The sequence below is a fragment of the Arthroderma uncinatum genome (assembly GCF_011692745.1).
Source record: "Arthroderma uncinatum strain CBS 119779 chromosome Unknown scaffold1, whole genome shotgun sequence".
In the NCBI taxonomy this organism is placed as follows: domain Eukaryota; kingdom Fungi; phylum Ascomycota; class Eurotiomycetes; order Onygenales; family Arthrodermataceae; genus Arthroderma; species Arthroderma uncinatum.
In genome coordinates this window covers 2,375,557-2,389,548 of record NW_022983863.1, presented here as the reverse complement: position 1 = coordinate 2,389,548, position 13,992 = coordinate 2,375,557, and the positions used below count along the sequence as shown (strand labels likewise).

Genomic DNA, 13,992 nt, shown 5'->3' with positions numbered 1-13,992 from the left:
TAGAAACCTTGATTTCCCCTTTTGTGCATGTCATACCATAATAAAGCAGTGAAACAGAACAGGTATGTTTGGTCCATCCTGTTGTTTCGGTTGTTGAAAATTAAGTTCATAAATTGGACTCCGGAAAAACGGCCATGATTAGTCGATCTTATGCCGTTTTGTTCAGAGTGTTGAGAATCAGAGATCGTTCGTTTTTTCAGGCTTTACTGGCCTTGGGCCTTGCCTGGCAACATGCCCTTGACCACGTTCGGGTCAACGTTACCTCCAAACTGGAACATGAGGATAACGATCACGACCACACCGCTTCCGATGAGGACAAGGCGGCTCCTGGCAGGGTGTGCGGCGGAGAATTCGGCCCATCGGCGGGTACCCTGACTGGTGTACTCCTTCATCTTCTCAACGCCGAGCTTGTAGTAGACCAGGCCACCGAGGGCAATGGCATAGCCGAAGAGCTGGAGAGGAGTGACGGGGGTGTTCCACCAGAAAGCAGAGATGGTAACGAGGAGGATATCCTTGAGGACTCCGCAGAGGGTGAGGACGAGAGAAGAGGTTTTGCCAATCTGGATAGTGTTGGGTTAGCAAGGAACGGGGCAAGTTGTAAGTTGTTGAATTAGTACACACCAGGAAAACGACAGAGACGTTCAGGAGGAACGCAACCATGGCGTTAGCCAAGAGGGTGATGACACCGGCCTTGTTGATATGTTCCATGGTCAAGTCTGGCACTTCCATGAACAAGGCCACGACGCCGTTCATGACAGCACAAACAGGCGCAAAGTAGTACAATGACACCAGTGGGTCCATCTTATACTCGGCTGCGCTGAGCAGTTGCTGCACCATGACGAGACGGGTAGCCTCAAACACGATACCGGCGATCTGGAAGATGAAGCCGACCATGACGAAGTGGATCTCGCCGAAGGAGGCGATTACGACACCGATAACGATAAAGGAGACGTTCATCAGCACTTTCATGTTTGGTGGGGAGATGCTGAGAGCCCAGGTGACGAGGAGAACGGCAACGGGGGTGGTGGCCTATACATTGACATTAATACACGCTCGCACATGCAGCATTGGGCTTGGATAACTGTCTACCTTGAGCATTTGGATGAAGGCAACGCTGAGGTAGAGGTATGTCTTGTTTCCGCAGATCAAGCTCAGACTGAAGAAGAAGCCGATTGGGACGATGGCGCGGAGGTAGACGCGGCCGGTCATCTTGACCTTCTTGCGTCCATCGAGGAGGTTCGTGGTGCGTGCTAGGACCTGGGTCATGAAGGCCGCAAACGCCAAATGCCATGTTGTAAGAATAACGGCTGTAGCGAGTTAGGAGACTGTTTACAATGGGATATCAATTGAGAGAGGAAAATTCGTGTGACGTACGGAATGCTACAAATATATCTGTTAGCTGAGCTCAGGACTACGATAGCAATGTCAGCACTTACGGAACTTGTTCTGCTTCTTATCGAGCAGGTCCTTGTTGAAGAGAATAACACTGGAACTGAGTGTGATCCAGGCACTGTCCAGGGTCAGCATCTCATCCTCCTACGGGTAGACATCTGGACACCTTACATCACGTAGAACGCCGGGTGAAGCGACGGCTTTGGCGGCTCACTCTTCGGCGCAGCCGGATTGACAGTAGGCAATGTCTGGTCGTCTTTCCTATCCTCGAGCTCCATGGCCATCGCTGGGCTGGGACCGGGCTGCATCTCGCCGGATGTTCTGGCCTTCTCTTGCTCGCCCATCTTCTGCACAGCACTCGACAGCGAATGAGCTTGTAATGCGACGAAGCGGTGGAAGTCGAACGGACGCGACCGCAGCAAGTTGCTCTGGCCAAACGCGTTGGACGCCAGGGCAGTGCTGTTGTAGGATCGATCTCGAAGCTGCGCGGACCGGCGAGGTTGGATGCGTACGTGTCTGGTGAAGATGAAACCGGGAACCGCAAACTTCTGTTTCAATTAACTGTTCCTAGCCCGGATGGAGAGGAGTAAAATAATTTATTATATTAAAAGGAGGTGTTATAAAGAGAGAAGAGAAGAGAAAGATAACGGTCGTAAAAAAAAAGGACGAAGCCGGGGGTCCTGCGAAGGTTGCCGCGAATTAGGGGATGTGGACTGGGGCCATGCTTATGCTGCTCACTAAGGGACGAACCGCCAACCTCCATCGCTTTTCTTCCTTTTCTCCCATCTCTCCTTTCTTTCGCCCCAGGAGTACGCAAGATGCTTATTAAGGTGGAAACTGCTCCATCTACGGACTTCACGGGTTGAGATCGCTGGCTTCCATCTCGATCTTGTCCTTGACCTGACACCGAAGCCCTGGCCGACACCGCGTACAGCCAAGATATATAGCGAGATGCGCCTTCGCCTGAACCATCGTCGAGATCTATACGGAGTATACAGAGTAAAGTGACTGGGAAAAGGATACCTGACTGCTTCTTGACCAGCATCCTGACCAGCATCCTGACACGCGGCTCAGGACGATCCCGGCACACTCGAACCAACCAGCGAGTCTGTGGGAAGCAGCAACACGACGATGGCGCCGTGTCCCGCCGCGGTTTGATGTGATGGATAGCGGTCGATGTGTAGATGACGAACTTGTCTGATATTCGATGCTCAGACCCCTTGTAACGACTTCATGCCAACGACGAGTCGAGAGATGGATGTCGAGATATATGCGGCTCATTAAACATGCTGGCATCGTGCATACCCTTGCAACGACTCTTTGAACTAATTACAGGTCTATGGTGCAAGTCACGACCATCACTCATGTCGTGCAAAGATGTCGACGGGAGCCTGATATACATACGAATCACATCTGAGATTGGATATCAAGTATGGCGTCGAACAGACGGCCATACCCCTCGCCACTAATGATCCCGCCCGCCTCTCATACAAACCACACCCATACATTCATCATCCTCCATGGTCGAGGGAGCAACGCGGAGAAATTTGGCCTGGAACTGCTCGAGTCTGCCCGTCTGTCTGTCCGACTGCCCACAGTCAAGTTCGTGTTCCCTACAGCAAGCAAACGGCGTTCGACGGCGCTTAAGAGAACCCAGATCAACCAATGGTTTGATAACTCTTCCCTTGAGGACCCCAGGGAGCGGCCAGACCTTCAGATAGAGGGGCTCTGTGAGACTGCCGAGTTTATCAGATTGTGCGTTGACACTGAAGCCGATATCCTTGGGGAAGGAGGTCATCGGAGGGTCATCCTCGGCGGCCTAAGTCAAGGATGTGCGGCGGGGATATTCACTCTTCTTGGAGGCGGCTTTGGTTTGCCTCACGGCGAGACACTGGGTGGATTTGTCGGTATGAGTGGCTGGTTACCATTTGAAGCTCAGTTGACAGATATCACGACCGCAAGACTAGATGCAGATTACGAATTTGATCCTTTTGCTAGCTCTACCGATCCAGCGGATGAGAGCCCGCCTGCCCTACAGGCAATTAATCATATCCGTGATATCCTCGATCTTGAAACGCTTACACTTCCGTCAGGAGATCCTATGCCAACCGTGGAATCCCCGCCAGCAAGCCATCTTCTATGCCCGGTTTTCTTGGGGCATGGCACTGATGACTCGAAGGTGCCGGTCAAGCTGGGCCAGAGAATGGCGGATTTCCTCTCTGACACGCTGCATATGGATGTTACTTGGAGAAGTTATGAAGGGTTTGGTCATTGGTACAAGGTTCCTCATGAGATAGACGATATAGTTCACTTCTTGAAAGAAAAGGTCGGCGTTCCATGTCCGGAGAGTGGATAAATTAGTTAAGATAGCATATATATCTGGACTCTTTGCCTATCCCCGTCTCAGTCGCATTTCTATCTATCACCTTTTACGTCTGTTCCATCGTCTCGTCTAATCGTTTCTTTAGAGCCTCAAGTCACGTGTTCTCTCGATTATTTCTCTCTTCTTCGACTTCTTCCATCTTGACAAGAACAATTTGGACATGTTGACCATATCAAACCTCAGTGGTAAGGTTGTCTTATAGAGCCATGTCCATAGTCCTCATCTCGCCCCGGCGCATTTGCACAGCAATTTCTATCCCGCGAACATCTTGCTCGCTGTCCCGTCTATCCACTCATAGCTTCCGATCTATATCCACACGCTCTAAGGACCAATACGAAGACTTTTATCGTTATACTGGTGGGAGATGGCTATGGGACGAGGAAGCTCAACTCCAGAAGCGCTATAAACGCTTCAATGTGCCTGAACTGAAGCGAATTGCAGCTCAGAGCGTCGGTGCAAAGTCATGCACATCTATAACGAAACATGCCCAGGGGAGCTGGAATAAGGTTTTCGAGCTTACTATGGACAATGGAGTTACAGTAATTGCACGACTGCCTATCCCAATGGTTGGCCCTCCGTTCAGGACGACGGCGTCGGAAGTTGCGACCATGGACTTCGTAAGATAACCTTCTTTTTTCTTCACCAAGTCAACATAAGAATAAAAGCTTATGTGTGCGCACTGTACTATGTGCAGGCCCGGAGTGTTCTTGATATACCCGCTCCAAAAGTGATAGCTTGGAGCGGGACGGCAGATAACCCAGTGGAATCGGAGTATATCATACTTGGGAAAACTCCTGGAACAGAACTCCACCAGACCTGGGTTAAGATGGAGCTTGAGGACAAGCTGAAAATTGTGGATGAAATCATCTCCATTCAAAAGAAGTTTCTCTCAGCGTCCTTTACACGGTTTGTTGCTTCAACTTGACTCTGACTTGCTACGCACTTCGCCACTAATATGGATTGGATCCTCCAGATATGGACATCTCTACTTTGCAGAAGATGCTTTCCCCGGATGTGAAAAGGCCCAAATCGTAGGCGACGTATCAGAGTCACAGAAGCAGCTCACACAGGACCGATATGTGATAGGGCCAGTAGCCTGCAACTATTTTTGGGACGAAGAGCGGGCATCTATGAACATCGACCGTGGCCCCTGTGAGCTTCCGAAATCCTCACACTGGATCGTTCCCTTGCTGAATTACATGATATAGGGAGATGTCCCCAAAACTATCTCAAGGCGACTGCCAGACGAGAGATTGATTGGATCACAAAATATGCATCCCCAAGACCACCACCGAACCCGCTCGTGTTCTCGAAATCTCAGCACTCTCCAGATGCTCACATTGACCTTTACAAAAAGTTCCTAGACGTTGCTGATTTTATCCTACCTACCAAGCAGGAACATGTTCGATCCACTCTGTGGTATAGTGATTTCCGAGTTTACACTATCTTTGTCGATGGGACTAGAATTACCTGTCTTGTCGACTGGCAGAACATCTGGGCAAGACCGCTATTTATGCAAGCGCAGAGTCCAAAGCTTTTTAGAATCAAGGATGAGGTCCTAGAACTCCCCAAAGAATATGAGGAGATGACTGATGAAGATGAGAAAGCTGAACTTCGCAATAACGTGGAGACGTCCAAGTTACAGCGTGCATACCACGAGAATACTAAAATTGTCAACCCGGATATCCATGATGTCCTCCATAACATACCACGTGGCGACAAAATCCGTCAAACTATTGCGTTGTCCACCGATACGTGGAACGATGATATAATTCCCTTCAGGATGTGTCTTATCTGGATTGCGCGGTAAGTTAGCAGCTAGACAGTCACGTAAATGTTAACCCGAGTCTCAAATCTGTTGTCTAACACGGTAAAAACTATAGCTACTGGCATGAGATCTGCCCACATGTCCCCTGTCCCATTGAGTTTACAGAGGAAGAATTAAAGAGTCATCACGAAAATGCAGATGATTGGAACGCCCAGGCAGACTTCTGGGAACTGCTAGACGGCACTATAACACCTGACGGGTGGGTTTACAAAGAGAACTATGATACCGCAATGGATATTTTCGCCCACCTCAAAACGGAAATGTTGAAGGATTCTTCTATAACTGAAGAAAGGCGGGCAGATATCGAAAAGCAGCTGAGTTGGGTGGTGGTTAAAGAAGAGGCGCCACAGGAAAACCGAACAGAAGAAGCAATATCTTAACATTAGAGAGATGTACATTTATGTTGTAGTTAGGGATAGATATCTCCGCTCGTTCTTTGCCAGTATCTACCATGGAAGGTAGATTGTATTACTAAAATTAAGGGGCATGGCTTATTATGCCCATACACTCATACTTTAGTGTTTCGAGATATTTTCATTATTATATTCTGATAGATAAAATCTACATTAAACAACTGCTGCCACGGATTCCTTAGAATTCATGGCTTACTAACTAAACATGTTTCTCAGAGGTAAACGTCGAGTAAACAAATACCCCCTCTAACAGCTGGGCTCTCCATCCGGAACTAAAGATACTTCGCCTATAACTTCATGTCCATGTATTGTATCACTCTGAGCAAAATAAATAATCACAGGTATTAGATATTGGTGTTGCTTGTAGTAAAATAAACCATTCTAGACGATGTTCCTAGAACTCGTAAACTTAGTAGGTTGATAACATTGGTAGCAATTCAAAGCTCGTACCTGTTCATCTCCTCTGCCATTAATGACTTCTCTCATTGTACTTTTCGATAGAATCGATACAGCACAATACGGCAAACGAGAACATGAGCTGTGTTGGAATTTTGACCGATATCAATGTATGGATGGTTTCCGTCCTTGGAGTCTCGGGTATAGAAGTTCCGTCTTACTGTCCTAGTCATCATAATCGCAGTCATCATAACAGGAGTCGTCATAATTGCAGTCATCATAACAGGAGTCATCATAATTGCAATCATCATGATGGTAGTCATCTGGCTCAGTATAGGGCGCTGGAGAGTCATAAAAGTAGTCGGTGGATTCATGATGGTGATCAGAAGAATCATAGCAGTAGTCTAAAGATTCACTATTGCAGTCGGAAGGCTCGTGGAACTGGTCTGAAGCCTCATATGGGTCTTCCGATCCATAACTGCCAGGCTGTTCATAATAAGGGGAGGATGGTGCAGAATAAGAATCAGAAAATGACTGATTTGCCAATCGGTCGGCGTCTTGGTTTTGCTCCCGAGGGACATGCTGGAAGTCGACCTCTATACCAGATTCATTAAGTTCACGTACACTCTCCTTAAGCTCTTGGAAGAGGTATGCATTAGCAACTGGCTGCCCGTTTGCATTCAAATATCCGTTAGACTCCCATTTTTGACTCCACTCGTTTACACCTTTCACCATGTATTGAGAATCCGACTTGATAACCACATGGCGGGAAGGGCCACCATCCATTTCGAGTGCCTTGTTAAGCCCATGGATGCCTGCTAGTAATTCCGCTTTCTGGTTCGTTGGTCTATCCAAGTTCAGAGGGGTGCTTTCGTTGAACCCAGATCCGGGGCCCACATACACCCCTACACCGGCTTTTGCGTGTCCTGTTCCGTTTCCTCTGCACGCTCCATCGACGGATATGACGACGGGCTTTGAATTATCCTGCAACTGGCCGTCACCACGCCCCAGGGGGGGACCTGAGGACGAATATGGCTTGGTAAGGGTCATCTTGCCGTGCAAAACTGTCTGTCAAAGAGATGCTTCTTAGCAGGTTGAAATATCAGCAGCTGATGGTGTTGTTGTTATGAGTTCCTGACGTTGAACTTACCTATAAACAGTCTTCCCAAAGAGGAAATGGGAGGGTTTCAACGCAGGAACGAATTCACGTGATTTTGGGTGTTTCTCAGGGGCCAGCCAACCAACCGAGTGGGCTGTGTCTCTACAGAACACAGGGCTGCCAAATAGGTGTGATGAGAGGAATAATGATGATATATAGATACTCAAGCCATTTTCAGCCCCTATATGAGCTGTAACCTAGTGGATATGGTGCCAAAGGAAGGTCACTTGCAGTATCTGACATCCGGGTCTTTATAAAAGTCCCTATCACAAGTTCATAAGGACTCGTGTAATTTATAGATATAACTATAAATAAGTATAGGAATAGTGAGGGGTATTAACTATTGAATATCAATGCCTGCATTTGATACATTGGGTACAGGAGTAAAGATGATACAATAATAAATATAAGAAACATTGTGTTGTCGATGGTTGTTGATGAGTATAAAGTCAATAATGCCCGAGAAGCCTCACTAAACGAGGTATTAGATTAAAAACAGTGATATAATGCTGTTCAGTGAAGGGATATAGATGTAGTGGAAGAATGAACGTCACTTGCGAAAATATGAATAACTGGAAAGAGGTAATTTCGCATCGACGTCAGTCAGGATGCTCGGAAAACGAGGAGCTCCATATGTCGAATTTAACAAATAGCCCCATGGTGCGCCTGGATGTGCTGATGCGACTGGCTGGGATAAATGGGTGAAATAGATATGCATGGTAAATATGGATATCAAGCCGTTTGGAGAAGAGTTGCAACGGTAGAGGACTCAGGAGCTGGAAGCCTTTCTCACGAGCTAGGACGTCAATGCGTTTCTTGCCAACTGATCGGCTTCGGTGTTGTGTTCTCTAAGAACGTGCCAGAAATAAACATTCACCCCCGATGCTGCAAGTCTACGTATGCAGCGGGCAAGCTCTTCGAAGAGGTAGTAATTGGTGACGCGCCTCCCATTTGCGTTCGTGTAGCCGTTAGCCTCCCACCCGTCAACCCATTGAGTCACGCCATTGACCATGTACGCAGAATCCGTCTTAATAATCACTTGGGCTAGTGGCTGGCCGTCGATGCCGTTATCATTGATATTCTTAGCTTCATCGAGTCCATGGAGGCCGGCAATCAACTCCGCTCTCTGGTTCGTTGCGTACTCTGGAGTGAGCTGGAGGCTGATATTATGTTGAGAATTTTCACCGACATACACACCCGCGGCTGCTTTCTGGTATGGCGTTCCGTTCCCGCTGCACGCTCCGTCAACCGCGATTACTATGGAGCCAAGGTCTGGCTCTAATTGGGTGTACCGTCGGGATAGCGAGTTGGCGTGAGTAGTAAAAACCAAGTCCCCGACAGGGAACTCGATTAGAGACGGACTGACATCTTGGCCGTAGATTCTCTGAGGCTCATACTTCCAGCAGGGAAGTGGCTGGCGTTCTGGCCTTGCGAGCCTATAACCTCCACACCTCACAGTGATCATTTTCACGAAGCCGTGCAATTATGTCGAAGAGTGATTCTTAAAGGTGATCAACTGGGGGAACAGGAACAATGTCAAACAAAGGTCGATGAGGGCAATTGATGAGGTCGCCAGAAACTTCGCGACGTCGAAATTACCTACATATAAACCTGTTTTTCCCAGAAAGGAAAAAGGGGATTCTAGACACCCGTAGGAGGATAACGCGGTCACGTGGATGGAAGTGTTCTCAAGGCCATCTCAGGGGTATATATAGATCAGAATATCTGATAAGTGCCCTCTAATATATCATAATATATCATCGTGGCAAAGTGGCTCTTATTCTTACCCCCATGGACACCCTTAGGCAGCCATCATAGAAGCAAGCATAAACATATAAAGACAGGCAGGCGCAGTATATAGAGACGCTTAAGCCCTTGACGGGATATACGGGATAGGACTGCTAGTGGGTCGCGTCTCTTCTCCATAATATAAAATAAAATAGCCATCATCGTCGCTGGACATCGTCTTCTGCCCGTGAAATCGTCTTGTCCAAAGCCTTTAAAAAGGGGCTAAAAAAAGGGAGTACGTAAGCACGAAGTACGTGGCGGGGGCCAACGGCGCTTACATAAGGTGGGCGGTCTCCACACGTGCTTTTTCTTAGGGTCTCAGGGGGCGTTTAGGTAAGTTCCTCCCTTCGAGCTTCTTCTTATATCTCCTCTCGTCTTGTCTTCTCTGCTACTTCTTCTCTGCTTCTGCTTCATCGTCGTCTGCTTTTTCTGCCTGTTGTTCCTGATAGAGCGTGTATCGCGTATTGTCTGGCCGGAGAACTCCCTAGACTGATACGTTGAGCTTCTTTTCGTCCCCCCGCCTCAACAGATAGCTCCCAGAAGTTAGCACAGCTTGCACATCCAACATGCCTCGAGCAGACGCGTGAGCCTTCTTCCAGCGCCATTACCTTGATTCTTCTCAATTGACCCTTTTTAACCGGTTTTTCTGCTTAAATAGTGAAGTTGATATCCTCGTCATCGGGGCTGGCCCCACCGGTTTGGGTGCCGCAAAGAGGTTGAATCAGATCGTGGGTTTCTAGCCTGATCTTGAGAGCTGCGTTCGTTCGATAGGTTACTGATACTTGTCTGCCTGCAGAATGGCCCGTCCTGGATGATCGTTGACTCGAATGAAGTTCCTGGTGGTCTGGCGTCGACTGACGTGACCCCTGAAGGCTTCGTACGTTACACACCTTTAAGCCGCAATATGTACGCACACCGCTTCTAACTTGCTTTATCCTTTCAGTTGTACGATGTTGGCGGCCATGTCATCTTCTCCCACTACAAATACTTTGACGACTGCATTGATGAGGCTCTCCCCAAGGAGGACGACTGGTACACCCACCAGCGTATCTCCTATGTCCGCTGCAAGGACGCATGGGTTCCATACCCCTTCCAGAACAACATCTCCATGCTTCCCAAAGAGGAGCAGGTGAAATGTATTGATGGCATGATCGATGCTGCCATGGAGGCCCGCGTTGCCAATACCAAGCCCAAGGACTTTGATGAGTGGATTGTTCGCATGATGGGTGTAGGCATTGCCGATTTGTTCATGAGACCATACAATTTCAAAGTTTGGGCTGTCCCTACCACCAAGGTGAGATTAGAAACATTCTTCTCTCGTTTATCGACTCCAAACTAATATATTGCCATGTAGATGCAATGCGCTTGGCTCGGTGAACGTGTGGCTGCACCAAACCTCAAAGCTGTCACGACCAACGTCATCCTGCAGAAGACTGCTGGAAACTGGGGTCCTAACGCGACATTCCGCTTCCCTGCCCGTGGTGGTACTGGTGGTATCTGGATTGCCGTTGCGGACACGATTCCCAAGGAGAAGAAACGCTTTGGCAAGCATGCTGCCGTGACCAAGGTTGACGCTGCAAACAAGACTGCCACTTTGGCTGATGGATCGCTTGTCAAGTATCAGAAGCTCGTCTCCACAATGGGCGTCGATGCGCTTGCTGAATCTATGGGTGACAAGGAGTTGATCAGCCTCAGCAAGGGTCTGTTCTACTCCTCCACCCACGTCATCGGTGTTGGTGTCAGAGGTGAACGCCCCGAGAGAATCGGAGACAAGTGCTGGGTAAGTACTCACCATTAAAAATCTCATTTCCACGGGACCAATAACCTTTCTAACACCATGTATAGCTATACTTCCCAGAGGACAACTGCCCCTTCTACCGGGCTACTATCTTCTCCAACTACTCGCCTTACAATTCCCCTGACGCCTCCACTTCCCTCCCAACTCAACAGCTTGCCGATGGTTCCAAACCAGCCGACTCTTCTGCCAAATCTGGACCCTACTGGTCCATCATGCTCGAGGTCTCCGAATCCTCCCTCAAGCCTGTCAACAACGACACATTGCTTGCGGACTGTATCCAAGGCCTCGTCAACACCGCCATGCTCAAGCCCACCGATGAGATTGTCTCAACTTACCACCGCCGCTTTGACCACGGTTACCCAACCCCAACCCTTGAGCGAGAAGGCGTCCTCACCAAACTCCTGCCCAAGCTCCTTGACCAGGGTATCTATTCCCGTGGCCGATTCGGCAGCTGGAGGTATGAGGTTGCTAACCAGGATCATTCATTCATGCTTGGTGTTGAGGCTGTGGATAACATTATCAACGGCGCCGTGGAAATGACGCTTAATTACCCGGATTTCGTCAATGGACGACAGAACACCGAGCGCAGATTGGTTGATGGAGCGCAGGCCTTTGCCATCAGGACCAAGAACTAAAAGTGTCCATTAAGTGAAGTTTCTGAATACTGAATGCTGAATGCTTCAGACATAGAACATAGAGATGAGGAAGAACATACTGCCTGCTTTTTTTAACGACTTAAATGGTAGAGAACGAAAGAGAAAAGTGAAAATATTGAAAGGGAATTAATAAATACATGATGGATGAATACTTAGAAGGCGGGACAACATACCATGGCGCCTTTGTTTAAAGAGGACAAGTAGATAGCTCTGTGAGGAACAAATCGGACATATATACTGTTCTCTTCTCGCTTTTTTATAAAGTCGTCGATTTCGTTCTGCTAGTTTATAGGGCGATGTAGCTTATGAGGCTTGAATAAATATCCGCTAAAAACGCCCCTTGCTTAAGATCTATGAAAGACATGACTTGCTCCGTGAACACCGGGTATCATCCATCTATACAGGAATAAAAATCCTGAAGTCACAAAAATGCCACAAACAAAGCCCGTAATTTCATATTTCCTTATAACAAGACCATTCCTGCTCGCCCATCGTTACTGGCTCACAATATTAGTGGATTCATCCCCGGGTCTCTGGTTCCAACATCTCGGTGATATTTGGTAGATCATTTATCCAGTCCCAAGTGTCTGCCTATAACGTACGCATAAATAGATTAGCACTTTTCCCCATTGAATGGAGGCACTAAGGAAATGATGAAGATTGAAGACCAATGTACATATTTAAATCGAACGAACTTACCAACTTTTCTATCCGCACCTGTTCTCTAAAGGCGTCCCTAATGGGATCCCAAAATATCCGGCTAGCGGATTGGAGAGGCGGGAGGGGCCAGCTGTTTGTTTCGGTGTTGAATTCAAGAGGTTTGAGAGCTGGCGCATTGGGCGATAGTGACGGACTAACGTTACTTGTCGATGGAGGTCTATTTACGTCTTTCTGGTAATGGCGAGTTAGTTATACCCCTGGGGGGCGATCTTGAGCCTCAACTGGGGGCCATTATGTTATCTTACTATGGGGTTATTCATCGACGTTCCATCCTCCGGTTCAATTTCCAGACTCATAGGCACGAAGGGAACGGCCAGTTCATCGTAGCTAGGGTGAAATGATATGATGTCGTAACGCGAAAGCTCAGGCTTTACCACCTCTATAATGGCAGCTCGGCCACCAGCTGGGTAGGGTTCAGTTAAAGCTTTAGGGCGTTCTGGATATGTATACGGGGGTTGTTGGCTAGCCCTCCAGTGCTCTGAGGATGTCGGTAATTGTCCAGATGGATTCATGATAGGCCCAGAAGTAAAGGGCTGAGGCGGCAGAGACGGAGGTAATGAGTTGAACCAAACCTGGAAATCTTCGCTGTCATTACCAACCTCGCTTCCCAGATTTTCTCCTGGCTCCTTGACTGCATCTGGCAGGCTTTCAGTGTGAGTGATCAGGAAGCCAGTGTCAGGCTGACTCTCGTAATCCACAAAGTCGCTTTCATCCTTGATCATGTGTTCCACCTGGGGACCCTGATTTAAGTCCCCAGCTGCATGCTCGATGGCATCCTGTATGGCATGCTCGACTTGCAACTCACATCCCAGCCTCGTCCTTACATACGAGGTTGGAAACTGCATATGGACAAAACGGGGGTCCATATTCGATCGACCGTCGTTGGAAAGCGGAATGACGACTTAAAGCTCCTGTAAGGAATAGGGGAGCAGGTTTTGCAAAGTTTTGGCGCATCTGGAGAGTGGTTTTATAGAGAGGGAGAGAAAGGAGGGGGTAAGAGAAATGAATTGCCATATAAATCTAGGACAGTGAGTAGATGTAGTTAAAGCACAAAGGTGATAGGGAAGACCGCTTAGTCGTCAAATCCATATCAGGCCTGTTTAAAGATTCAGCGTGAAGTTGAATTCTCTCCTGGTCATCCATTTGAAAGACCACACTATTATCCCTTGCTTGTGTCATATGTGCTGTTTTCAATTCAAATGAGTCTGGTATCAGGTAGCTGGAAGAAGAACTAGCTTATTTGAAGAAAGCTTGGATTCAACATTGCATCTTAAGACTTATAGCCCGCTGATGGCCACAGTTACTTGTATTGTGAAGGACTTAATGGTAAGTCTCATTCCCTAGCTGTGAACATAGCGCAATGAAATCTTGCTGAAATTGACTGCCAGCAGAGCCTTTCATGATAGTCACAGATGAACTAAGGAATAACGCGATATGGGTTCCGTTCTATCATGGAGGC

At 48.0% G+C, this 13,992-nt stretch overlaps 5 protein-coding genes across 5 annotated transcripts; 2 read left to right on the top strand and 3 right to left on the bottom strand.

Annotated features, from left to right (window-relative positions):
* Nucleotides 1–2,860: 2,860 nt before the first annotated feature.
* On the top strand, nucleotides 2,861–5,983 carry GIQ15_00730 (uncharacterized protein; the record flags this gene model as incomplete). Its single annotated transcript, XM_033548147.1, has 7 exons — nucleotides 2,861–3,724; nucleotides 3,861–3,960; nucleotides 4,115–4,392; nucleotides 4,470–4,681; nucleotides 4,749–4,927; nucleotides 4,984–5,581; nucleotides 5,659–5,983. The coding sequence occupies 7 exons, from the start codon at nucleotides 2,861–2,863 to the stop codon at nucleotides 5,981–5,983; spliced, it is 2,556 nt and encodes an 851-aa protein (XP_033409098.1).
* A 654-nt stretch (nucleotides 5,984–6,637) lies between these two features.
* On the bottom strand, nucleotides 6,638–7,462 carry GIQ15_00729 (uncharacterized protein; the record flags this gene model as incomplete). Its single annotated transcript, XM_033548146.1, has 1 exon — nucleotides 6,638–7,462. The coding sequence occupies one exon, from the start codon at nucleotides 7,460–7,462 to the stop codon at nucleotides 6,638–6,640; it is 825 nt and encodes a 274-aa protein (XP_033409097.1).
* A 905-nt stretch (nucleotides 7,463–8,367) lies between these two features.
* On the bottom strand, nucleotides 8,368–9,036 carry GIQ15_00728 (uncharacterized protein; the record flags this gene model as incomplete). Its single annotated transcript, XM_033548145.1, has 1 exon — nucleotides 8,368–9,036. The coding sequence occupies one exon, from the start codon at nucleotides 9,034–9,036 to the stop codon at nucleotides 8,368–8,370; it is 669 nt and encodes a 222-aa protein (XP_033409096.1).
* Nucleotides 9,037–9,925: 889 nt separating this feature from the next.
* GIQ15_00727 (UDP-galactopyranose mutase) lies at nucleotides 9,926–11,792 on the top strand (the record flags this gene model as incomplete). The annotated part of the gene is made up of 6 exons (XM_033548144.1): nucleotides 9,926–9,942; nucleotides 10,018–10,087; nucleotides 10,156–10,236; nucleotides 10,303–10,653; nucleotides 10,714–11,139; nucleotides 11,205–11,792. 6 exons carry the CDS (start codon nucleotides 9,926–9,928, stop codon nucleotides 11,790–11,792), a joined length of 1,533 nt encoding a protein of 510 aa, XP_033409095.1.
* A 540-nt stretch (nucleotides 11,793–12,332) lies between these two features.
* GIQ15_00726 (uncharacterized protein) lies at nucleotides 12,333–13,487 on the bottom strand (the record flags this gene model as incomplete). The annotated part of the gene is made up of 4 exons (XM_033548143.1): nucleotides 12,333–12,404; nucleotides 12,513–12,704; nucleotides 12,779–13,309; nucleotides 13,362–13,487. The coding sequence occupies 4 exons, from the start codon at nucleotides 13,485–13,487 to the stop codon at nucleotides 12,333–12,335; spliced, it is 921 nt and encodes a 306-aa protein (XP_033409094.1).
* Between the last annotated feature and the right edge of the window lie 505 nt (nucleotides 13,488–13,992).